The sequence below is a fragment of the Pipra filicauda genome, unplaced genomic scaffold (genome assembly GCF_003945595.2).
Source record: "Pipra filicauda isolate LSUMZ 115617 unplaced genomic scaffold, ASM394559v2 scaffold216_size1298047_pilon, whole genome shotgun sequence".
NCBI classification, from domain to species: domain Eukaryota; kingdom Metazoa; phylum Chordata; class Aves; order Passeriformes; family Pipridae; genus Pipra; species Pipra filicauda.
Window position 1 is genome coordinate 1,086,489 of NW_024104328.1, and position 26,113 is coordinate 1,112,601.

The following is a 26,113-nucleotide window of genomic DNA, read 5'->3' on the forward strand; positions in this document are numbered from 1 at the left end:
TTGGACCGTAAGTGAGCTCTGCCGTGATCTCGTCGTCATCCAACACTGATGGATGTTTCTTCTCCATTCTTCAGAGCATCCTCTCTTCACAGACACACTGATTTTCAGGGGTCTAGTGGAGCACCCAGCACAGCCCATAACTCGACACGCAGTTTCCAAGCCTTCCTTCATGGAGACTGCACAACCCCTGAGTAGCCAGCTGCCCAGATGGCCAAGAAGGCCAACGGGATCTTGTCCTGTATCAAAAACAGCGTGGCCAGCAGGAGCAGGGAAGTGATCCTTCCCCTGGACTCTGTGTTGGTGAGGCCACACCTTGAGTATTGTGTTCAGTTCTGGGCCCCTCAGTTCAGAAAGGATGTTGAGGGGCTGGAGCGGGTCCAGAGAAGAGCAACGAGGCTGGTGAAGGGACTGGAGCATAAGTCCTATGGGGAGAGGCTGAGGGAGCTGGGGTTGTTTAGCCTGGAGAAGAGGAGGCTCAGAGGTGACCTCATCACTGTCTATAACTCCCTGAAGGGAAGTTCTAGCCAGGTGGGGGTTGGTCTCTTCTCTCAGGCACTCAGCAATAGGACAAGGGGGCACGGGCTTAAGCTCCGCCGGGGGAAATTTAAGTTGGATATCAGGAGAAAATTCTTTACAGAGAGAGTAATCAGGCATTGGAATGGGCTGCCCAGGGAGGTGGTGGATTCACCATCCCTGGAGATTTTTAAACACAGACTGGACGTGGCACTGAGTGCCATGATCTAGTAAATGGACTGGATTTGGACCAAGGGTTGGACTCGATGATCTCGGAGGTCTTTTCCAACCCAATCGATTCTATGATTCTATGATTCTAGCCTGTCCCACTACTGCTCTGCCCTCCTCACAGAAAAGTTCCTAATGTGCAACATGAACCTCCTAAGCTGTGACAACTGTCCCCTTCTTACACTGTCTACATGGATTGGGGAGAGCTCAGCTCTATCGCCTTCACCACTTTTTAAAGGCTGCTATTACATTTCCCTTAGACTTGAGTATAATTCTTCCAGCAGCGAACAGAGTGTAACAAATCTTTCCTCAGTCTGCTGACCGTGCTCTTCCTGATGTAGACCAACACGTGGCTTGCTTTATTTGCAATGTGAGCATACTTTTGGGCTCAACTTGGCATCCCCTGGAAACATCAAGTCCTTTTCAGCACATCTGCTTCTCAGCCAGTCTCCTCCCAGACTGCACAGAGTGTGTTTCACCCTACTGCAACTTCACAGTATTTCTTGGTTAACATATGAGGTTTCTGAAGGTCCCCTCTTCAGGCCCCTCAAGGACCCTCTGCACTGCACATCACTCTTCCATCTGTGTCATTCCCCCAGTTTAATGTTTTCTGCAGACTTGCTGAGAGTACAGTCTTCCTTTCCATCTCAGTGACCATGCCCTTAGAGACAGAGATGCTGAACAATGCTGCATTCAAAACTGGATTCCAAAGGTTGCCACCTTTCACCAGAGACTAACTGGATGTTGAACCATCACTTGCAAACACTAGTTTCAGCAGTCCAGATGATTTTTTTAGCCTATGTAGTGCTCTATTCATCCAGCTCATGCTTCTTCACTTACAGCTGAGAATAACACAGGAGTATCAAAGTCTTCTAAAGTCTACCACTCGCCCCTCATCCACAACATCTGTCATTTCATCATAGAGGCAATAAGGCTGGTTAAGTACTGCTTGCCTTAATAACATTAACTCTTCTTGATTACCTCCTTTCCCTTTGCATGCTTTCCTTGCTATTCTGCCTGTTGTAGGGAATCTACTGCAGTAGATCCCTGAGGATTTGAGCGAGTCATGTACATCATCTGCTCATCCCAACACAACTGGAATATTCCTACCTGCTTTACACTATGGTAAATTCAATCCTCTCCCTTTTTTTTCATACCACCAGGGAAAACAGTTCAAGTTCACTTTCAAAAAAGGTGGTGATTTGCCTATAAGGTACAGAGTGTAAAAATTAAAGGTTATTACTAGAATGGTGGTAACATCTTTTCAAATGTGTGCTCATTAGAATTGTGTTTTCATTAGCAATTACATGAGATTCTTGGCATTAAAATTAGGCTTGAGCAATTAAAAATACATAAAGCACGAAAACCAAAACATTGACAAAACTAAATGTGCAAAAGGGAGAAATTAACTGAATTACAGGAAAAGTTGTTTTCTTTTTTTGTTAAAACACTTTTTTTCTAGAACTTACTATTGAAAAGCAGCTTTTGCACTCTGTATTAAGATTGCCTGAAACTATTTCACCACTGGGAGAAACTATATAATAAACAGATTGTCCTTGCTACTTTTTCTTTTGTCATGTGGCTTTACTGTATTTCCTGCAATAAATAAGAACTGTCTCACTTGAAACCAAATATTTAAAGTGCTTTTTTTCCAATATATCCTGCCCTTGTGCCCTACTAATGCATTGAAAGAAAACTCATTTTGTATATGCAAATTACCGCACCAAAAATATAATGCTTATAGTCAAGAGCTTAGCCAACACTGTAAATAACATGCTTTGAAGCCAATTTAAACCTTAACTGCTTTTTGTGGAGAAAGAAGGCTTCTCTCAAACTTTGATCTTTCTTTTCTTTTCCTCATGTAGGGAAAGGAAATTATTTGCACTTGTAGAGAAAGGAAATTATTTGCACTTGGAGTTACTTTCTGAACACAAAGACTATTTACACAAAGGACACTTTCAGTCTGTTTTGGAATATTTATACTTTTTTTAACAGTTTTGAAATTATTACAGAGTAATCATCATCTCCAGTAATAATGTAAACAAACTAGACATGTATCAAAAGTACACATATTTATGTATTCCTCTACTTAAAAAATACTTATTAAAAATCAGCTTTCTTTACATAGGTGAAACATAAGTAGCAGAGCTCTTACAATATAAGGGTTTGCAAACAAAGAAACATAAGCATGAGCACAGAACAGCACATTTCAAAACATGTTAGTAAAATAAGGTATCAGGAAAGTGAGAACAGATAGATATACAAGAAGTTTCTTGGTTTTTACTTTTAATCAGTTTTTTTTAAAATTCAGCTGCATTTGATTCTGTAAGTCAAAGCAGGACAAGGATAGCTTTTTTAGCAACCATTTTAAGAGAACACCATCTTAATGTCTCTCTCAGAGAAGGCATAGGGAAAAAACCACGTGGCACTTACTAATTAAGAACTGAGTGCACCAGAAACAAACTAATCTAATTGCGATAGCTAAACCACTCCCAGTGAATTAATCTGATATGTTAGAAAGCAGGAGACACCATGCTGGAGATGTATCATCACAGAAAAAGTCTATCCATCTCTGCTAAATATTCAGCAGAGTTTACTAGCAGTCCATCCCTTACATGCTAGCCCGAAGACAAGGTTTATTAACCAAGATGAATACTTAAAACTATGTGTTTTCTGTCCCACAAAGCTGAAGTAAATCAATATATCCTTCCATTACTGTATTAATTAAATATTGCTTTTAGTCACCCAATCTGTAATTTTAATCAGAAACTTTCCCCCTAATTTTTGACCAAGTTAAAAAAAAAAAAAACAAACACAACAAACCCCCCCCCCCAAACAATATCTGACAAAATAAAATCTTGATAAATCTTCAGAATACTTAGCAAAAAGGGAAACCTGATAAATCTTATACAGAAGCCTGACAAATTAATTCCTGCTTAATTCTTGTTATAATAGCAGATTCTAAGTCTAACATTTAAAGATCTTGGGAAACTGTTTGATAACTATCGAGAGCATTAAGCATAGAGGAAAAACATTTAGAATTCAAGAACCAAAATAAATACTTACACCAACAGATGGGAAAAAGTGCAGCACTCTATCTCAGGGATCAACAGAAGTAATAAAAAATAATGTATGAAGCATAAGTAATGCTGTCATTCCACAGCAGTACAGCTCATTAACGCTATGGTTATGAGCTAGAGCAATTAATGCACTCTGCTTGTCTTTGAACAAAGTATATTGGCTTCATTTTTAATAAAAGGTTGAACAATTCCTCTTCGTAAAAGTAGCAGATAGCCACACAGTAAAGCTTAGTCTATCAGCACAGCTGCTGAAATCGAGTGGTAACAAACTCTCCAATACAGTTTGCCACCCGTACACATTTTTTTTAATGGGTCTCACTACCTCAGGGACAAAGTGTTGTACTTCAGCTTTTCAGGAAGAACAACAACATCTCATGACACTTCCTCGATCAAAAGAAAATCTGGAAAGGAATTCTGAAACAAAAAGCTGGATGATGAAATGACAGAAGAGGTATTCACACATGCAGTCACAGAAATATTTTTCCATAAACAAATATATATATATAATGCTGTCACAAAATAACTGTCATTGCATGGCAGAGAAATCCTGCATTTTGTAAATTACACTGGCTTGCATGCTAGAGGAACATGAAGTATGGTGCTTTTAGTGGTTACAATTAGTCTAGATTTTAAATATAAGGTGGAAATAAAACCCTGAATAAATCCATCCTGATAATGTAATCATGAAGCAGAACAGTGCTCAGAGTATTAAACGTGCAACCACAACCTACAATTGACCAAACAATTGTGGATTTTTTTTCTTTTATTTTTTTCTTTTTTCTTGTGCCTCTCAGGTAGATTCACACAAAGTAAGTACAGGAAAGGGAAATGTGCATGCTCACACTTAAAGAAAATCCTGATTCATTTACACTTTGTGGGACAAAATAGCACAATAAATGTCTGTAAAAGTGTTCAACTGAAGGTCAGTCAGGGACAGAAAGGCCTTGCTGTGCCATATGACATCCTAGATACTTCAAAATATTCAGGTATTATAATTCAAAATTTAAAAAAAGTAATTTAAAAAACCTTTAAATTTAAAAAAATCTTAATTCTTACAGAGCTGGCACAGGGAGGGTCTCGGAGGATGCTGATATGTGTGCTGATCTACCTGAACTGTTTCTCCCATATACCAGTTCCTTCCTCGTTGCACCTAGAAAGGCAAAACACCTTCCTGTCCCTGTCTGGCTGCAAAAAGGAAGGCTCCTGCTTCTTCATTTGCACCATTCCTGTGTCTCCCACTGCTTCCTCACACTAACAGATGTGCTGTAGGAGAGTTTCCTCACAGCGCCTTCCTATCAAAGAGGTTTTCTCAATAGATGACAAGGGTAATGTTAGTGTTGTGGACTATGACAATAGAGAAAAATCAGAATGTTTAGAATTCTTTTGCCTCCACTCGGCCTGTAGGGGTTTTTTATGAGGTGGTCATTTGCTTTCATGTTGGATTACTACCTTCATTGTAACGCTCTTGAAATGTGTTGGGACAGAAAACAGACTAATTAACATCATCTGGCCAGCAAACATTTGAAAGAAATCACATTTCATTACCTGTAAGGAAAGAAGAATTACTAAAATTGATTATGATAAATCACTACACAATTGACACGTTATTTAAAGCTACAATCTTTAGACAAACTACTAAAAACCCTGCAAACCTGTGAACTGGAGAGGAATCAACTACACTGTTAATAACATGTCTAAACAGCAGCTTTTCTCAAGTTAGTTTGCTTTTCTACCTCTGTATCGGACAAAACAGTCTGCAAAAAACAGATAACTTACCAAGCAACAAAATTTTACCTTTAGTTCACACTTGCAGAAGTTGCTCTAGAATGCAGTGTATTAAAAGCTGAGCAGCTTTTCAGTAAGCTGACTGAAGACAACTGTTGATACAAGTGCAGTTTAGATTTTCAGCTGAAAATCCGTATGAAAGGACAGTATGCAGCATAAGACACATACTGGTACAAAAAGAAGAGATAATGTCCAAAAAAAAAAAAAATCATCAAGTGGAATCAAAAGTTGACTGAAATTTTATGATGAGACTGCCAATGGGGCAAAACAGTAAAACTGACAGAATAAGCAGGAACACGTTTTCCACTCCTTTTATTTTTCCTACTGAAATTTTCCATGGGAAGATAATAGATGGGCTGAAAGCAAAAAAAATGTAAGATGGGAAGCATCCAGTAAGTAGAGAGTAAAAACGAAAACAAAACATGAATTTGAAAGTTCTGGGTTCAAACCTCATACTGCTGCCCATAGTCTGAGAAGACTGTTTGAAATGGCAGGTACCAGAGCCTCTGGACAGAGAGATGCTCCTAACTTGGACTATGGAGAAAGATGTTCACTTTTATCCAATGCCTGAAAAGCAGCAACTGAAGGAAAATGTGAGCCTAACAAATATTTAACGTGGGCTAACTAGAAATGGTTGCTTTAAGTTGACTAGGAGTCACAATAGCTGCAATTTTATCCTTTTTTTTTCCCCTGCTGTTCATTTAGACTGGACCCATACCACAGATTTTTACAGAAAATTAACCTAACCAGAGGCAGACCCTGTACGATGGACACTGTCAGTCCTGTCAGACCCAGCTGGTGAAGCAACCAGGTGCTTTAACTGGGTGTTTCAGTCCATCATTCACCTAGTAAGTAAGATTCACATATGAATTCTGAAAGTGAAGATGATGAACATCATCAGCCTACTGCACAGACTCTGATGTGACTTCTTGTTGGTAGCACTGATAATGGTGAAAGGCTGGGGATTTATAGTCCTGAGAAATTACACACCAAGAATGACTGAGTGACAGCACTAATCCATTAAACTGTGGGAAAAAAAACAAACAAACAAAACCAACCAAACAAAAAAAAACCACAACAAAAAAGAAAACAGCAATAGTGGCAAACCCCTATAAAATATACCCTCATATATTTAAATTTACTCCCGCTCTTGCAGTCACTGATTCACTGGGTCACTGATTTTTTGTACAGCTTTATTAGTTTTTTGTTGATTTGGGTGTCTATCATATAAGCTATAGAAATAAAAATTAATTATAAAATAAAAAAATAAACTAAAGTAACCAGGAGAGCTGTAAAAAAAAAAAAAAATTCCAATTTCTTAAGGCTACTCAAGGAGAGGACTTTTTGTTTTTAAAACTGCAATTGACTAAACCTTTCATTCAAATGTCCTTTAAGTTAGGTACAAACCCTTAATGAACTGGCTGTTTTAAAGCACATTAGCTGCTTCTGCCAAACAGATCATGTCTTAACTAGTGCAACTTTAATTTTACACAGAACATCCCATCATCATTACCATTACGTTATAAACTGACTGCCTTTGGACATTATTACCATTTAGCAGCCCTTCCAATTTATCCTTTCCTCACCTACCTACAGGAGCACCAAATGGACTTCCTTTGCTGGAAACAAATCATTCAGAACCACAGAAAGCCTCCCTCTGTGTTCAACTCTAACAGTATTTGATTGAAAGTCCTCAAGTTCAAGGCCCTGTCCCAAGGGCCCTAGACTGGACATACTTGGTTTTTTATTCCTTCCTAGGTGACTGCATTTTTTCCTTTCTCTCCACTTTCCTCTTTCAAGCTCTCACTTTGTCACATCCTTCTCCCCCTACACAGGGGGTGTTCCCCTTTTTGTCTCTTAAGAGCTCATAGAAAACTTTCCAATCGAGCACCTGACTCGTTTTGCCTAACAACAGCATTTCTCAGTCCTGCCTTCCATCTTGCCTTCTATTTTCAAAACTGACCAAGCAGATGCACAAGATGCTCCCACCCCTCCCAACTCTTTATTACTGAAGGGCTTTGCTAGTACCCAGTTCACCCACTGGGTCAGGGCCTTGTCTTCTGAATATTTTGGAAACAACCTCATTCCTTGCATCTTAACTACAATGCAACTTTTCAGCAGCATAATCTCTAGTAGTGGAAAATACACATGCAAAGACAAGATACAGTTGCCATACAAGCTTCTAAATCATGCAAATGAGAGCATCTGTCAGTTTAACGGCTATTTCTAAATCCTACAGCTTGATAAAACAATTATTTAATTATATATTGCATAGGTTTTAGGAGAAACATTTATTTTCAATATTCTTTTTCTTAAGAATAGCTTATTTATGTATGTAAACATACATCTGTATGTACATAAATATACATACACATATATTACCTGTGTTCTTTATTCAAAGACAATTAATTGGATTTGTTTATCCCTTGAGAGCATAAACCATTTGAACATTGGAAGATTTTATAATTACTTGTGTAGAAGTCCAAGGAGTTCAGCTCTTAAACATGGCAAAACCTCGTCAAGCTAAAAAATTAACATTATTGAGCTGTTTAATAATGCACAGCAATACTGTACAAAATTTTCAAAGAGGTTTATGCGGGCTGATCATAAACCCACAAAAGTTAGACAAAGACTATCAAGTAGATTAATATGGGATTTCTTTGGGTCATTAGTTGCCAGGACAACAACTTGATGTCTCTTGTAGAGGCAGCACCTCAAGAAGCAGTACCCCAAGAACTCCGGTCTTCACTCTGCAGGCATTTACTGAGTGTGGATTCAGGAAAGTGAGAACTGCACCAGGTATTGCCAAGATGATTTCTTTCAAATGCCTAATGTCTCCCATAAGTTTCCCATCCAAATAATTTTGAATACTAACCACATTTAACTGATTCTATCTGAAAGATTTAGAACACAGAACATGGCTGTAGGCCATGGTTAGAGAAAGACACTCTAAAAAAACACACATTACCATGGTAAAAGCATTTTCATTGCTTGGCAATTTCATCACCTAGGGAACATTAATGAAATTATTAAATATTAAAACCCTGAAATATTAAAATCCTTTCTAAAAGCTATTATTGCCTCCTATTTGGGAAAAATCTTCAAGACGTGCCCCATGAAGACACCAGTCCTCAGGTTTTGAAAACTGGCAACAAAGAATACTACATGTCATGAAATTTAATAGCTGAAGAACTATGGATAATGAACAAACAGAAAGGGTGAGTATAAATAATGTGGCCTCATGAGTTCAGCAGCAGTTTCTATGACTGTGCCACAGAACAACAGTACTGAAGATAAACTATTAATAAAAAAATATTCAAGAGGTAGAGGTGTACAGGAAGCCCGAAGAAAACTGAGTTTAACTTAAAACATGTCTGGGTGTCAAAGCAACACTGCAGGCAATGGCATTCAGCTGCCCAGCACCAGAGGACAACAGAAGGAATAAGGCAGAGCACCATCTTCAATGCCTTTATCACCGTGTGAGGAACACCAATCTTTCATTTGGGAGGGACTGCACGGCAGATTGACACAGCAGTAACCTACACCCCACCCAACTTCAGAGAACTGTTGTCGCCTTCCTATAAAACTAAAAAACCTCTTAAAAGCTGTAAGACTTTCTCTGGAAACCGAAGATTACAGAAGCCATATTCTCAGGAAACTGCACATATCGATTTTAAAAAAAGCTTTTCCAACTGATGATTTGAGGAAGAGGATACACTTGAGAAGTGTCTATTTCACATATTTCTTAATTTAAGCAACCAGCTTAAGAGCTATTTTTTCTGGGACGTTGGGGAAAAAAAGTTCAAAAACTTCATAAAAAAAATGTACTTTCTCCTCAATAACCTCCAAAAGTTATTCAGGTTTCATTGTACTGAAAATGACATTTCCCCTTTCTATGGTTGTTCAAACCACTGAAGAAAACTTTAACAGCCCACACCGTTCCTTTAATATGTTTGCATTGTGCATCTATTTCATTAGCAAGATTTTTTTTTTTCTTTCCACAGACAGATTGTAGCTTTTATCAAAACAGTTTCAATCCCACGGTAACACAACACAGAGCAATTCTTTATGGTTTTATAGGCTTTCATGTCACTTCAAAAGTAGAGGAAGGAGTCAGAATAAAAATTTTACTGCAAACCAGACAAAGTGGCAACAGAACACAAAGGGCAAAGCCATAGAAAGGGACAGAGGATGAAGGGAATGTGAGCTCTGAGCAAGGAGGCAATTTCATGGCAGAAAATAAGTCACTATATTCAGTAGGTGACATACATTTAATTGAACTTTAAATTGAAGAGACTTCCCACAAAGTAGGCTAAAGAGGTCAGACACAGGAATGAACACTGATTTCTCCCTGAATACAGACAGCAAGTGCAATAAGGTAGGAGAGCAGACAAGCTTTCCCTAGGGAAGAACTGACTACTCTTAACCAAACACGTCGGTGAAGTTTCCTGCTACCACACAATTTTGTGTCAGCTGAAAGCAGAACACAAAAAAAAGTCACTACAGACTACAACAAACTCAAGGTCTGCATCTCCCCTACACAGTACAGATTTCCCGTTCCAGCTATAAGTAAAGGACATAAAAAGACAGTAATTTTGATCAGAGCAAAGAGAGAATGTGGACTGATTCCCTCTCATCTCACAACAACTGTCATGGACAGCAGCTGTGACTGCTGCTACGGGCCACCAGAGTCCAACCAAGAGTTTTATGGCTCTTCTCATAATTTGAATGCTAAAAGGGCACCAAAAACATATCTTTTCATAACTAAGAATGTATCAGCATTTAAAGCTGCCAGAGCTGGCAGGAGCAGACTGCCTCTACGCTGCAAAGACTGAGCTGTTTGTTTTGTATCAGTTGCAGGACTGGTGCCAATCCGAAGACACAGGCATGAACTAACCTGCCTAAGGAATATAGGTACACATGAGATTTAACATACGTGTATTTACTACTTACTACTGAAGTTTAAAAGCTCTGAAGAAGCATTAACACTGGAAACAATCCTTGCATTTATGCAAACCTTGTTTTCACAGGAATATAATTTTCAGCCTATCCAAAAACCTCTTCTAGAAGTTCGTATTTTACTGGAGATATTTCAAGGAAACTGCCTCAAGCCATCTCATTGAAAAATACTGGCATGCTCTTCCAGTATTTTTCATATGTATATATTTACACACATATATACATATGTGCGTGTGTGTACACATACATAACACAATTCTTCAAGCTTTATTTCCATAAACAATTATTTGAAGTCTTCCACTTGAATACTTCATGAATTAAAGCATTCAGGAACAGAACACACAGGATTTTTTTTTTTTTAGTAAAATAGGTATGAATTCAGAGCATGAAAAGATCTGCATTACACAGTCACATGCTTCAAACAGAAACATCAACTCTACCAGCAGACTCCAGTATTTGTCAGTATTTGTCCTGGCTATAACAGCTGTAGAGCTAAAAGGGAAACTACTGCATGTTTGTCTTCCACAGATGTTCAGCTTTAAATTCATGTAACAGACTTGAAAAAGAAAGTCCAATGTGCTAAAATAATCCTTCAAGCTCCCTCGGGGGTTTCTGATAATTTATGTGTTTATTTGCAGTCACTTCACAATGAATGACAAAAAAGAAAATGGCAAATGAAAGAGGACAGAGTTGAAAGACCAAAAGGTGACTTTCTTCTAAAGTGTACTGAATTGCTTCCTTTAGTTGGAACTGAAGCCCTTCACAATTAACATTATATGATAAAGCTCTTTCTGAGATAAAACCTTTTTTATTCTCTTAACCATTTGCCTACTAGGAGGTACAAACGGACTTGGCACAACAGGTAGCTTTTTCCACATGGGATGTGATCATGCAAAACAACACACTCCCTCTTGTTCTATCACGGCATCTGCCTTTGCTGTGCGGGTCACTGTACCAACGAGAACAATCCCTTTACACATGAAAAGACGATTTTTACCTGATATAGCAATATCATGTTCAGGATGGCACAGTTTTCCAATAGTAACAGGATTAAACATGCAACTACTATACTAGTAAATTTTAACACGAGTTAAATATTCTGCCAGTCAGAAGCTCCGTAAGTGAAAATGGGCAAAGATGACACTGATCCGGCAGTACTAACCAACTGAGAAATGGTGATGAATTTATAGAGTGATGGAAGCCTTAAAAATGATAAATGGAATCCTGAGCTGCAGTGGCAAGGCTGGACTGGACATTGAGCATCGCTGTGGAAGTCACAGGTAAATTCCCCTACATAGTACCATTCATAAGCCTGATCACATCTTTTTAAAAAAATTAAGACTGAGGCAAACGAAAGGAAGGGTGAGTAAGAGAATAAGAGGATCATGGATTTTTGTACCTCACTGAGTAAAAGCTCTGTACTACTTCTCAATATGTTTACAAGAGACAAAACAAGAGCTTTCTAAAGCAAATAGTAACAACTCAGAGAAGAAAAAATGGCTGCATGTTTGCCTCAAAAAAGTTTAAACTGCTACTTATTATGGCAACTGCATTTATACAGCAATATTCCAGTGGCACAGGACAAGCAACAACAGAAAACCTTACTATTTTGGATGGAGATCAATATGTTTATAAAAAGTAAGGATGTCTGTAAGGTATCTTAAATACTTTCTTAGACTGCCTCAACTCATGGAAATATCAACCAGTTACATACAACAGTGTTGCTGGTTTATTATCTGTACTGATTAACAGATGCCAAAAACTCTACTGAACATCTCTCATTACTATGTATTTTTCCCCAGTGAACAAAATAGAATAATTATACCACAAAATACTTAAAAATTTTCTGAAAACTGTTAAAAAATATAACAGAGCAACTCTTTATGAGTTTATCCTTGTACTAGTCATTAAACCTACTCTTCCCATAAAACTGAAATACTTAAACCAGCAACTATTTTTATTACCTACCTACATAACCGTTATGGATATGTCAAGGACAAAAAGTTACTTCATTTGTACAGGCTAGTATCTACTCTGCAGAGACAGGCTTATTTTGACCAAATTGATTAATGGTTATTATTATTTTTATTAATTCTTTGGTTATTAATTCTATGGTTAAATAGAAACAACTAAATAAAAATCAATGAGGAAAGAACAAATCCCTTCCTCCACCAACTCAGGGCATCACATTTTATTTCAAGTCTGAAAGAATACACAGTGTGCCTACATTGAAGGTAAGATGGATATAAAAACTAGTAAAAACATCAGCTAGTTTGTTTTTGTTGGCCACTTCACAGATTTATGACACAACCACCAAGTAAATCTTTTCAAAGGCCATTTCCAAGGAAAACAGTAGGTCTCCAAAAGACGTTTAGCAATGAAAAATTAACAATGAGGTTATTTACTAAAATTATGAGTTTAGTACTAAACTAAACATTCCAATTTATAACAGCAAGGCTCTTTTAAATTGAGATGAACAGGAAGCTCCCGCAGTTCTGGACTTACCCTGCAGAAATGCTACTACTGAAGAATATTTTCAGACAAAAAAGTAGGTATCACCAGGATTCAGAACTATGAAAAATTTGACTGCTCCTATTTAATCAATAACTAACATACTCTCAGGAACATATTTTAACAGGATTGCTCTGAGGTACTCGGTTAGATTTTTCCCTCTCTGAACTAATGAAATTTTATCAGCATTTTATCAACAGCATACACAGCTAATGGAAATCCTATTCAGATCAATGTAGAAGCTTAAGTGCTTTCACATCCCTCAATGCACTAGCAAAACATGGGAAATAGGTGAATACTATGGAAGATAACTGGCATATTTAGCAGGAACATGGATTCTCACATGGGGATGAGGGCCCTACAATCCTACATACTTCAAGGCACAACAATTGCCATAATAATCACCAGTCTCCAGAAATAGCTGGTAACAAACAAACTAAATGACAAATATTTAATGGTCTTTATGATTATTCATTGCTTAAAGTGGAATAAGAAGGCAATTGACTCGTAGTAGCTCTAACAGGTCGATCTCAAAGGCACGTCTGTTTTTCCAACCTACCTTCTTCCAGCATTTCCCTCTCCTGCTTCTAGTATTCATAGAATCATAGAATTGTTAAGGCTGAGAGACCTTCGAGATCATCAAATCCAACTATCAACCCAGAGTTCCTACCCTTGAGCAAATCAACACTCCCAGCCAATTTAGTGTTGTCTGCAAATTTACTGAGGGTGCGCTCAATCCCCATATCCAGATCATCAATAAAGAGGTTAAACAGGACCAGCCCCAAAACCAAGCCCTGGGGAACACTGCCAGCAACCAGCTGCCAACTGGATTTAGCTCCATTCACCACAATTCTCTGGGCCCAGCACTCCAGCCAGTTTTTTACCCATCAAAGAGTCAGTCCACCCATTCAAGTCGCGAGCAGCCAGTTTTCCTAGGAGGAGCACAGCTAAAATAATAAAGCCACTGCTGTTCAAAGTATTTCTCCAGAGATGAGTTAGGAAGCTCAGGTTTGGCTGGGCTAGCTGATAAGCACACTGAAGAAACAAGACCAGTCTTAGTTCGCTCAAGGCTCTCTGCCCCATTAAGACTACACATCTTTTACATCTGTCTCCCATGACAGAGTTGCCACCTTCAAGCACACACACCTGCAGCACAGCACAGATAGGAACTTAAGAACAGAGTCAGAAGTTAGGCTTATTCTTGGACTTAGCAGAGTGGAAAAATCAAGGATTTGGAACAGGGGACGTGAGCACAGATTTACTATGGCCAGGACAGAGGAATGACCAGTGCATTCAGTACAGAACTCTTTCTTGAAAGTACAAACAAAAAACAATTTTTGCAAAGATGTAACAGACACACTCCAAAACTCTAAGCAAGCCTCAAGCATGAAATGCCACAAAAAAAATACATATACACTTACAGGACCCTCTTGGAAACACTAAGACTACATTTCTCAAAATTACTGCAGCCAAACAGTAAGAAAAAATATTTTGTACCGTTTGAAAACATTTTCTATTACAGTCAACTATTCTCAGTTAGATGCAGTTATTTTCCCCTACCATATGACAAAAAAATAAATGACAAAAATTTTGAGTAGAAGAAAAGAAGAATCAAAAATACCAGCACCTGCTTTCACTCATTCTAACAGGCCAGATTCATACCTATCAGATTACTTTAAAACAACAATTAAAAATATCAAAAAGCACATAACAAAACTGTTACATTTGTTGAGTCAAGCATTTTACTGAAAGCTTAGTCACCAGCTACATTTGTTACAGCTAAATTTCCTGACTTCTGGAACCAAGACTCACAGCTCTGCAGAAATTTTGCCCCAAATTGATAAAAAGTGACAGAAAAAGTCACAGTGTTTTATCTTGATCAACAATAGGAAGTTGTGCGATTCTGGAAGGATAAGAGCTGGTCCGTAAGATGGGCCCTTTCCATGATGAAATTATTAAGATAATAGGTGTGCTTTCTGTCTGTAGCCAGAAAGAAAAAGCTTTCAAGAAAAGCCAAAAAAAACTACGTTAAATTGAAGACAAAATACTCTTATATACAGAACAGAAGGACAGAGATGTAACTACAAAGAGAAATTAAAAACAAACTGAAAGCTAAATTAAGCTGTATAGTAGAGGGACTGCAATAAGCACCTAGAAGCACAGCTTATGCTCCAGAGGATCTTCACTGATGCCACTGGAAGCCTGGCTATCAACTAGGCACAAGCTTTAAATACATGCCTATGTAGGTACACACGTACATTTTCGTGCATGCAGATTTCCAGTGTATGCCTCATACAGTAGTTAAGGCCACATATATTTCCACTGTAGTTAGGCCATGTATATCGCTAAAGAAATGCTGCATTTCTTCAATGCACCTGCTTCCACACTATGACGTGCTCATTCACACATGCTGCCTCATGAACCAGCACCTCCCTTATGCCAGCAAATGCAAAGGCAAAAGAGCGACCTGGACAAGCTGGAGAGTTGGGATGATTCCAAGGGATGATGTTTAACAAGGCCAAGGGCCGGGTCCTGCACTTTGGCCACAACAACCCCCGGCAGCCCCACGGGCTGGGACAGAGTGGCTGGAGAGCAGCCAGGCAGGAAGGGACCTGGGAGTGGGGATGGACAGGAAGCTGAACAGGAGCCAGAGTGTGCCCAGGGGGACAAGAGGGCCAATGGATCCTGGCCTGGATCAGGAACAGTGTGGCAGCAGGAGCAGGGAAGTGATTCTTCCCCTGGACTCAGCGCTGGTGAGGCCACCCCTGGAGTGCTGTGTCCAGTTCTGGGCCCCTCAGTTCAGGAAGGACATGGAGGGGCTGGAGCAGGTCCAGAGAAGAGCAACGAGGCCGGGGAAGGGTCTGGAGCACAAGTCCTATGAGGAGAGGCTGAGGGAGCTGGGGTTGTTCAGCCTGGAGAAGAGGAGGCTCAGGGGAGACCTCCTGACAGGAGGTTGTAGCCAGGTGGGGGTTGGTCTCTTCTCCCAGGAACCAGCAGTAGGACAAGAGGGCTCGGTCTTAAGCTCTGCCGGGGGGGGTTAGGTTAGGCACTGGGAAGAAATTTTTTACAGAGAGAGTGATCATGCACTGGAATGGGCTGCCCAGGGAGGTGGTGGAGTCACCATCCCTGAAGGTATTTAACAAGAGACTGCATGTGGCACTCAGTGCCATGGTCTAGTAGACAAAGTGATGTTAGGTCACAGGTTGGACTTGATGATCTCAGAAGTCTTTTCCAAACTAGTTGATTCTGTCAAAAGCACTACAAAAAAAAAAAAAAAAAAAAAAAAAAAAGGCAACATCTTTCCCTTCCTAGGTTCATTTTAAGACTAAATCATAAAACAGCATTCAAGAAGCCTGTATCAGTTACCAGGTTCCTTATCCTCCTCCAGAATTTCCTAAAATTATACCTCTAGTACAAGATGTTCTTTATTTTCTGAAGTATATGAATGCTTTAAAAGAATTCTTACAGGCAGGCCAAAAATCTTTCCTTAGTGTAATACTCAGAAGCCAAAAATATTGCAGCTGGGGTGGAACTACACATTTACTTGCTGCCCAGTTCTAAATATGTATTAGTAAGTGACCAACCTGTGCACTCATCTTGAGCTTAAATCAGTATCCAGCACTGATTTAGATAGAATAAATTCCTCCAAGCATAGCAGGTCTTGCTACACTTTTAATAATATATGTATTCTTTGAGTATTTCATGTTATGCAATGCAATGGAATAACTAAATACAAGCATACTGCAGAGAATACGTTACAGCATCATATACTTATGGCTTAATACGTTTCTTCTCACATAAGCCAGAAACCTAAGAGAAGCTAGCTCTCAACCAGGCTGAGAAACAGGCCCCTTAGCTCTTGGTTCGACAGATCAGATGCCACCATACAGGAGACCATAGCCATGGGCTTGTGTGTTCTGCTGCACATCTCCATGGTAGATATGGGAACAACATCCTTCACAATAAAGACCCCTAAAAAACATATCTCCAACTCCTGCCATTGTGCTGAGCCCCATGAGGAAACACAATAACAGGTAAGTACCAGGGACAACTCTGTTTTCTCACCACGGACTTCCTCGACTCCCAGTCAAGCTAATCATGGAAGAATCAAGAAGGGGCAAGCAGACAGGGAGTCCCCAGGGTACCTGAACCCAAGGGAGGCAGTGACCACAGGCAGTGTCCCCAGATTCTCCAGATAAATGAGCAAATGAACGAGAAGAGGTTACTTACAAAGTCAGAGAAAGAGCAGGGCAAGAGTAATGACACAATTTAGCACCATGGTTATTGCAGTAGGATATGCATGATTTGCATTTATTCATTATCATGTACACACAGAAACACTATACTACAATACTATGAAAATACAGTTCGCTTTGCTGAGCAGGTGAGAATCACAAGTTTCATAAGTACATTTAATGTTACTGTAATCAGACAGATATTAATAGCAAACAGTTATGACAGCACACAAAAAATGCTGTATCGGTAATTGGCCATTTATGCAAATAGTTCTGAAGCCTCTGGATTCATCTGGTTCCTCTGCATGTACCCTCAGAGATGCCTGTTACAGGGGTCCACTCCTCCATGCATTTTTAATATAGGATCACTTCTAGTTCACTCCATGTTTTTGGCTTTTTTTAGTTATGGCTGCATTTATGTAACTACCTAATGAAGCTGCCCAAACTCAACAGCTTAAGTGTGGGTGGGTACTGCTGCTTCAAGACTGATCAGTCCAGCACCCAAATGAGCAAAATACCATTTTATCATCATCAAAGGCACATGTACCTCTAATTCTTGTTTTTCACCAAAAAACAGCACTGAACTCTAAGCTTAGTTGTGATCCACCAACATCTTCATCAAAGTGAGAGATAAAGCCTCAAAAGAAAAATTACATGGCATCGGGAAGAAAAACTTAAATTAAAAGGGAAAATATAAAGTATTTTTAGAGCAAGACAGAAGATGGGTTACAAAGGTTCCAGAACCTCCGGAGACTGTCAAAATACCAATGTAAAGGAAATTCTTTTGAGCATGCAGCCTCATCCAAAGAAGCATTTTCCAAAGATATTTACTGTAATATTTACTGTAACTACTAGGAATCAAAAACAAATAGTATATTAGAGAGCTATTTTACTTAAAAATGTTACAGTAATGAGACCGTGTTCTACCATTGTCAGAGAACTTTGGCAAAGGAGAAAAGAAACAATGAGAAAAATAGATGTATCAATAATGTGGACTGTTTGTAGTACAAAGTACCATATTTTCTTTCAACATCAACGTACACATTACCTAAAGATCAAAAGTATATGGGGTATTTTGCATAAATGTAGTTTTTGAGTTTAAAATTAATGTAGCTCACTTTGAACTTGATAATCCTTATGGATTCCTTCTAACTTGAGACAGTCTGTGCTATTTTCTCCTACAAAAAGGGAAAAAAGGCCCCAAAAGGAAAAACTTTACAAACATTTATTTGAATAAATTTTACAAATACGCCGACGAATGGTGTTTAGATATTTTGCTGCATTTGTCATTTTTCATTTTCTAAAAAAAAAAAACAAAACAAAAAAACAAACAAACAAACAAACAAACAAAAACAAACAAACCCAAACCGCATTCTCTGATACTGTTTACACTCTGACAGTGTTTGAGTTCTGCTTCAATTGTTATAGCCAGTCAACTCATACACAGCACTTTATTTTGTCCTCTTCTGGAACTACGCTATTGCATCTGTTAGAAACTTACTTACTTTAAAAATTACAAAATGGCCTTCTGAAACCAGAAATGCAATTTAAAAAAAAAAAAAAAAAGAAAAAAGAAAGGAAGAAGTAAAGCAATCAGCCCTTTATTCCAAGTGGTCCTCTATAGTCAAATCCCTGCTGAAAATCTAAGCGAGGAACAACACAGTGTCTCAGGTTTTTAACTACATTTTTGTTTCAAAATACGGAACATATATGAGTCACTAAAATCAATCTAATTTCTTCATTCCTTTAAATGGAAACTATTTCAAGGCTTCAAAATTAGTGGAAGAAAGTGATAGCCTGAAATATGGATTTTCAAAGCACAAAAACAAAAGGCCTTTTTTAATCTCTACAGCTTCTGATTTGGGGAAGCAGACAATGCTAAAACCTTACAAAAACTAAAAGACTTTTTACAGAGATATTTTAAACAAATTTGTCAGGTTTATTATACCTTAATCATTGCAGCATCACCAAAACTGGAGGATAAATCAACACATAATTGAAAAAATATACCAGAACAAGGATTTATCTTCTGTTGAAAGAAAATGATGCATCCATAATACAATCCTTCCTCACGAAGCAAGGAAATGGACAAGATTTACGCTACAGTTCAGCTGTTGCTTCGAGCCAATTTGAATGTAAGCTGCTGCCAAGTGAGTAGTTTGACACTCTCCTGGCCCTTCATTCCTGGTTGACTGTGACCACCTCTTCTTTCTTCTGATGCTCGTACTCAGCAAGAGTCTGCCCTGAGCACTGATTCAGACGAAAGAAACGCTTTTGTTCAGGTTCACATTTCAGGCAGAGCCCACCCCTGCTCCAGCTCACCACAGGGCTGCACAAGTCCTGCAGAACCTGACAACAACCAAGAGGAGACACCAGCCCGAGGGCAGGTCTTTCTGACCTCCATTCCTCACAAGTGCTCTAAAAACCCTGTTATTAGATTCACTCTCTCAACAATTTAATGAAAAATTCTTTATTTAGAGTGGAGAAGCTCCATCAGCAGAGACAGAGAGAGGCTCATCACTGCAGCCATGAGTCATTTGGTATTTGGGAGACCCAACCTTTAGACCTGACTTCAAATCTGGCAGAACTAGAATTAAACTCTAGAAAGTCCCAAATATAAGAGTCGCTCATCGTAGGCTCATATACATCTTCTTTTCTTATTCATTCTTACAACAACAAAAAAAAAACTTGCCAAGGAAAAAATGAAGTAAAAGTTGTAACACTCTCCTTGTCAGTAAGCATATTATGCATATAAGCTACCATATGCTTACTTGCTGACCCTAAGTGGCAGCAGAATAAACTCTGACAGGCAGCCAGTCTTAACTACAACAGTTGAGTCACCCAGAAAAGATCAAGCGTTTCAGGTTTTCTCTTTAACTCTGATTTATTTCACCCTCACCAAAAAGAGACTTTCTGATCCAGTTCTTAGAAAAGAAATCTAGTAAAAAGTGAGGCAACAGTGATTCAACTCTTCTGGAGATGAAAAGCTTCTATGAATTTTAATGAAACTGTTTCCAGTTGATATAGTCTTCAGCAACACATACAAAATACAAATTATACTTCTCACCAAAATCAACTAAGTTCATAATAACCTTGCAGCTCAGCAGGCCTCAGTTTAATACTTACAACACAACAAGAGGACTTCAGGACGAAAGTCCCACACATGCATCTGAGCACACAAAGAGTGTTTCTGATCTAACACAGGAATGAAAAAGCACACAGTAACAGTTTCAGTGCCCTAGCGAAAAAAAAAAAAAAATCACCCAAAGCACAAAGCCAGTTTCTCTCTCCGGACACCCTATTTCCCTCCTTCCTTTTCATATAGATTTAACGTTGGGATAACATCCTAAGCAGCTTTGTCTTAATCATCTACGTTTTCTGGAGCAGCTTCTGTACTGGCAGGAGAGTCAAAGGTTCTTCAGAATCAGATAGAAATACTGGTCTGAAACGAGTAGGTGCTATTGCAATGCCCAACACATTTTCTTCTTCTTCCATTCTTTATTACGTACACCCAGCTCCTTCAAGAGCAACTGACAGACAGGACTGGTGCCACTCTATTCCAGATCCCATAAAACCACGGGTTTTTTTTCAAAATGTTTGTTTTCAGGTCCCAATCCTACCACAAAAATCTGAGCTTCTGGGCAGTCATATAAATCAGTCTCCAAAAGTGTATTTTTTTTGCTCCATCCCCCTTAAGCTCAGTACCTGCAGCCAACAATTCCTGACATTCAGCATCAAAAGAAATCATAACCATGGTGATAACGCTATCTATTATCAGTTTTCTTCCCTTCTCCAGACTTCTCCCCAGGAAGACAAACTAGAAAAACAAAACCAAACCCCCTTCCAAGATACGACTGTCAAGGCAGAATCATAATGCTGCCAACTGATACAGATCAGCAGGCATCACATGCCCGTGAGGACTGGAAAACAGCTTTGTACAGACACAGCCCAAACACATCTGAGTGTAAGATTAAGCTGCCAATGTAGCATGCGGTTTGGATGTCTGATTAAGGACCTACATTGATTTCCATCAGCACCATAAATGCCTTCCCTGCTCTAACAGTGCAATGGGTGTATTATTTCACATTGGCATTTACAACACATATCGAAATGGTCTCTAAAAACACCTCTCCGTTCCTAAGTAAAGGAGAAGATTACCCCCACTTATGATTTCTACCTAATTGATACTAACTATGCAGTATTTACTTTCGTTCACCTGTTTACATACATTGTAACCTACCATTTTTAAATGGCCACCTTTCCCTAGGACATTGAGAAAAACACTAATCCACAAAATTAATTATTTTTCCTGTCTTTTTATCATCAAATAGCACATAACCTCTTACTGTGGCCCATTTAAATGATTTTTCCTGCTTAATGAGGGAGTGCCACAAGGGCAAACATATATTAATATTAAAGAACTGGTCAAAATAACTAAAATCAGATTCATCAGATTATCTATAACCCTTTACACCTTCTGGAAGTTGTATGCTTAGTCTATTTATATCTAAAAAGATAGTCTTGCCAATAATCACAGTATTTTCAGAGAAACAGGCCTGAATTTTAGTTATGGCATCGCAAATAAACTTTTTGGGTACTGCAACACATCATTATGACTTCAGAAAATGCTTCTACTGAATGAAGTAATTTGTTCCTATTCAACATAGAAAAAAATTGTTATACTGCATATGTCCTTAATACATTTTAATACTGTCCTACACTAGAAAAAACACAATTCAAGTTGTATCATAGACACAGGCAGTGCAACAAATTTCATTCCTGTACAAAAAAACCCCACCCAAACAACCCCTATTTCTACTTCTGCCGTTACAATACATCTGAGTAATTAAGACATATTTTAAGAGACTGTGATGCTGAATAAACAGATATGCCACGTGCTTATCCAAACCCAAGTTCTTAGAAAGATCCAACCTGAACAACATTCATCAAATACAGCAGCTCCCTGTCAAGGATTATATGTAGAAACTCTGAAGGTAATGCTCTAGCAACTTACAGCATACCAATGCTTAAACATGGCTGCAACAAGTGTCACCAATGAAAACAGAAACACACAAGTAGAAATAAACAAGCTTACAGCAACACGCTGTGAATATTTCCCTCTCTTTTTTCCTTACAGCCCGCAGTTCACATTCCGCTGCATGCATTAAAACTTAATTATGGTGGAAAGAGACTGTGGATAGAGCCACTCACGTCGCAGGGCGTAAAACCCTGCCAACAAAGAGCACATTGCGATTTCCACCATCACTTACCTCGTATGACCAAACGCACTGAGTTCCTCCGAACCTTCGGACACACCTGCCCACCTCCACGTCCTCGTGGGTAGTGTACATTTCTCGAAGGCATTCACCTATATGTGGCACCATCCTCCTGAGAACCTCACGACTGAAGATCATTCCTGGCCCTCCCATGCAGAAATTCTCCCCAGGCTCCAGCCCAAGTTTTCCAAGTTCTTCAATATTACCCAGACCAGTCTGTCCCAAATACAGAGGTTTACTGCTGTTCAGTGAGCGAAGAAACTCCTCCAATTTTTCACCTGAAAAAAAATTACTGTTATTCCTCTGACTTCTCTGCCAGCCACCTCTTTTCCTGTAGTTCAAACTTTTACAAAAATATAATAGGCACCTGAGACTGTCACAGGAAATCTCCTCTAAAGTAGAATCCTACACCTAATTGAAAATATCCTTGGACAAGTTTACCTCTTTTGTTTGTTTGTTTTAATTAACATTACAATGACATTTCCCTTCAGCCAAAAGTCAGAATACGATCAAAATTAAATTTAACCAGTAAAGTTTGCTCTGTTCAACCAATACTGATGGAAAGCACTTACTTGCTAGTTTAAAACTCTCTCCAAAGTCAGACAATTTGGACAATATGGCTCCAGGTTGCTTCCAATCTGCTTCCAGGGAAGCAGAGCAAACAAATTACCCAAGCAAAACACATTTAATTATAGACTAATTGTCAGTAAAAAAGTAAAGTTCAAGTCCCTTTCAAATTATTTCCAGTGCTACAATGTTTACACTCTTTTCCTTCAAACCGCTTACCTAGTTCTTTTAAAAAATTCTGATTTCATGTTTACTTGAAATGGAAAGTTTCTGGATAGGTTTAACTCAGTACTGTGTAACCAGTTAAAGGCAGGTTCATTATAACTTCGAAATGAGCCCAAAGAAAACACTGACAACTTTACATCTGCAGCTGAATATACATACATATATACAACTGTATATGTTCCAATATTTGACAGGTGACAGCTGACGAGCGAGCATATTAAGTGACTCAAAATCAAGAGACAAACTGGGAAGGCTATAGGTACCTTCAGTGAACTTAAAACAGTGTAAGCAACCAAGCTCACAACCCGGGTTTATTTACGCTTACAACTCCAGCTTCTCTTTCCTGAGCTCGGGACGCGACACGAATAACGGCACAGCAACAGGCGCAGACCAAAAGGAAGCTGCAGAGTATCATGTCCTAAAGGTGCTAAGGAACTCGCACGGGAGCAGGGATGGTGCTGTCCGGGGACACGCGCTGCAATGAACAGCAGCTTCACCCGCGGCAGCTGCGTTCGCTCAGCCCAGGGTCGGGGCAAGCGGGTGACAGCAGCATCGCTCCCGAGGAGTCCCGCACGGACTCCGCCGGGGGAGCCGGGACGAGGCGGGACCAAGAGACACACACCTTGCGGTCGGGCCGCGACCGCGGGGGCCGCAGCACCGGGACCCCACGCCCACCCAAGGGACCGCTCACCGCGCCCGGCGCGGTACAACCCGCAGCCTCTGCTCTCCGCACGTCGGGGTTCCCTCAGGGACCGCAGCGACGGGGCGGCTCTCCATGGCCCGCACGGTGGGGCTGGAAGCAAACGCCGCCGGGGCGGGGGCAGGTCGAGATACCCCATGCGCTCCCCGTCCCAGACGAAAACCGACACTCCCCTGCACCCACCATGGGACCCCGCCGCGCTCCCAGATACCGTTCCCTGCTTCCCTGCCTCCCGCCGGCGGGGCGCGCCCCGGTCACCTTTAATGTAGACGTCGTCGTCCGCCCGCATGAACCACTCGTACTTGTCCAGGTAGTGGTCGTGCATGTACTTGATCATCATGAAGGACTTCTTCTGCGGCGGGTAAGAGTCGTCCACGCCGGGCAGGGCGACGACAGGCAGCGGGGGCAGCCCGGGGGGCGCGGCGGAGCCCTGGCTGGAGAAGAACTCCACGCGGCCCGGCACCGAGGGCGCCCACGTCCGCTGCGCCGCCACCGCCCGGCTGCCCAGGTACTTCTGGGCCGTCATCACCCCCACGTAGAGGAAGTTGCGGGGCTTGGCGCAGCCCGGGGCACCCCCCCAGTCCCCGCTCCCGTTGTGGCTGCCGCCAGGCCGACCGCTCCGCTTCTCGCCGCCTTCCTCCTCCTCCTCCGGCTCCCCTTCCCCGCCAGCAGCGGGGCTGGACACCGTGCCCTCCGCCGCCGCCGGCGGCAGCTCCCAGGGGCTGCTCCTGAAACTCGTGCCGCCCAGCACCGCCGGTGCCTCCGGCGGCGCCTGCTGCCCGCCCGCCGCCGCGCCCCGCGCTGCCCCCGGCCCCAACGCGCGGCCGTAGTAGGAGCAGAGGCTGGCGCCGCGCCGCTTCTTCTCGCTGAGCTCGGCCACTCGCGGGGCGATGAGCCAGGAAGCGGCGGTGAAGCCCAGCACCAGCCCCAGCACCACGCTCAACCAGGGTCTCCGGGATCGCGCTGCCATGTCGCGGGCGGGGCGGCTCCCGGAGCGCCGCTACCGCCGCCGGCGTCCCGCTTGGAAGCGACCCCCGTCCCGCGGCGGCCCCAGGCGCGGCGCCTCCTGCCGCGGGTCCCTGCCCTGCCCCGCCGCGGCGGCCCGGGCGGCTGCGCTGCTCCCGAGTCAAACTTCTCCGGGCGGGAAGGCGGCGGAGCGCGAGCGGCGGCGCCTCCGCTCCGCTGGCACCTCGCCCCCGGCGGCGCCTGGTCCCTCCCCGCCCCTCCCACGGCTCAGCCCCCGCCGCACGGCTCCCCGGCCCACGCTCCGCGCCCGCCGCCTTCCTCCGCGGCTGCCGAGCGCCTCACCCCGGAGGGCGCCGCCGGTGCCCGAGCCGCGCCGGGGAAGTGGCGGCCGCCGCCGCCGCTCCGGAAGGAAACGATTTTTTTAGGTGCCGCTCGCGGATCCCCCCGCGCCGCGGCCTCGGCCCCCGGTCCAGCCCCGCCGCCCGCCGGCGACCCCTCCGCCCGCCGGGGCCGGGGCGGGGGCGGAGGGCGGGCCGGGGCGGTGGGGTGGCGGTGTCCCCGTCGCCTGGTGTGCTCCGGGTGCCGCGGTGTGTCCCGCTCCCGCTGCCGCAGCGGGGAAGGTCGGGGCTCATGTGCGGGCGCGGAGCCGCATCGCCCGAGGGCGGCCACGGGCCGGACAGTCGCGCCCGGCCTTCTTCTCCGGAGTGGTGGTCGTGGGAGGCAGGTCCGGGGTGTCGTGTCGAGAGGAGGGAAGCTGTCTCCTCTGCCCCCGCTCTGGCCTCTGCTTTCCGCCCCGGACAGTTAACAACTCCCCAGCGGAGAGCGCCTTGCCCTGTGGCGTGGATTCCCGACCTCAGGGCTACGGCGTTGTCCACAGCCTGGGATGACCGACAGCAGGAATTAAATGACTAGGACACTGTTCCTATAGGAACAGCTGTAATTTTGAAGTTTAAGGTTGCTTGCCTATCCTCCATATTTATATGCATCCCTTATTTAATTGTGCAAGATGCCCATCTCCAGTGAAAGCCATAAACTGCTCATCACATCCATTTGTTGTTTCACTGAAAT

The 26,113-nt window shown here is 41.8% G+C and overlaps 1 protein-coding gene across 1 annotated transcript in view; it reads right to left on the reverse strand.

The window, feature by feature from the left end:
* CHSY3 (chondroitin sulfate synthase 3) overlaps positions 1–25,220 on the reverse strand; it is a 139,231-nt gene extending 114,011 nt beyond the window's left edge. Inside the window, exons 1-2 of the mRNA XM_027714438.2 lie at positions 24,338–25,220; positions 22,582–22,865 (exon numbers count right to left, since the gene is read on the reverse strand). Coding sequence (XP_027570239.1) covers positions 22,582–22,865; positions 24,338–25,049 — 996 coding nt within the window. The 5' untranslated portion in view covers positions 25,050–25,220. The remainder of the gene's footprint in view (positions 1–22,581; positions 22,866–24,337) is intronic.
* Between the last annotated feature and the right edge of the window lie 893 nt (positions 25,221–26,113).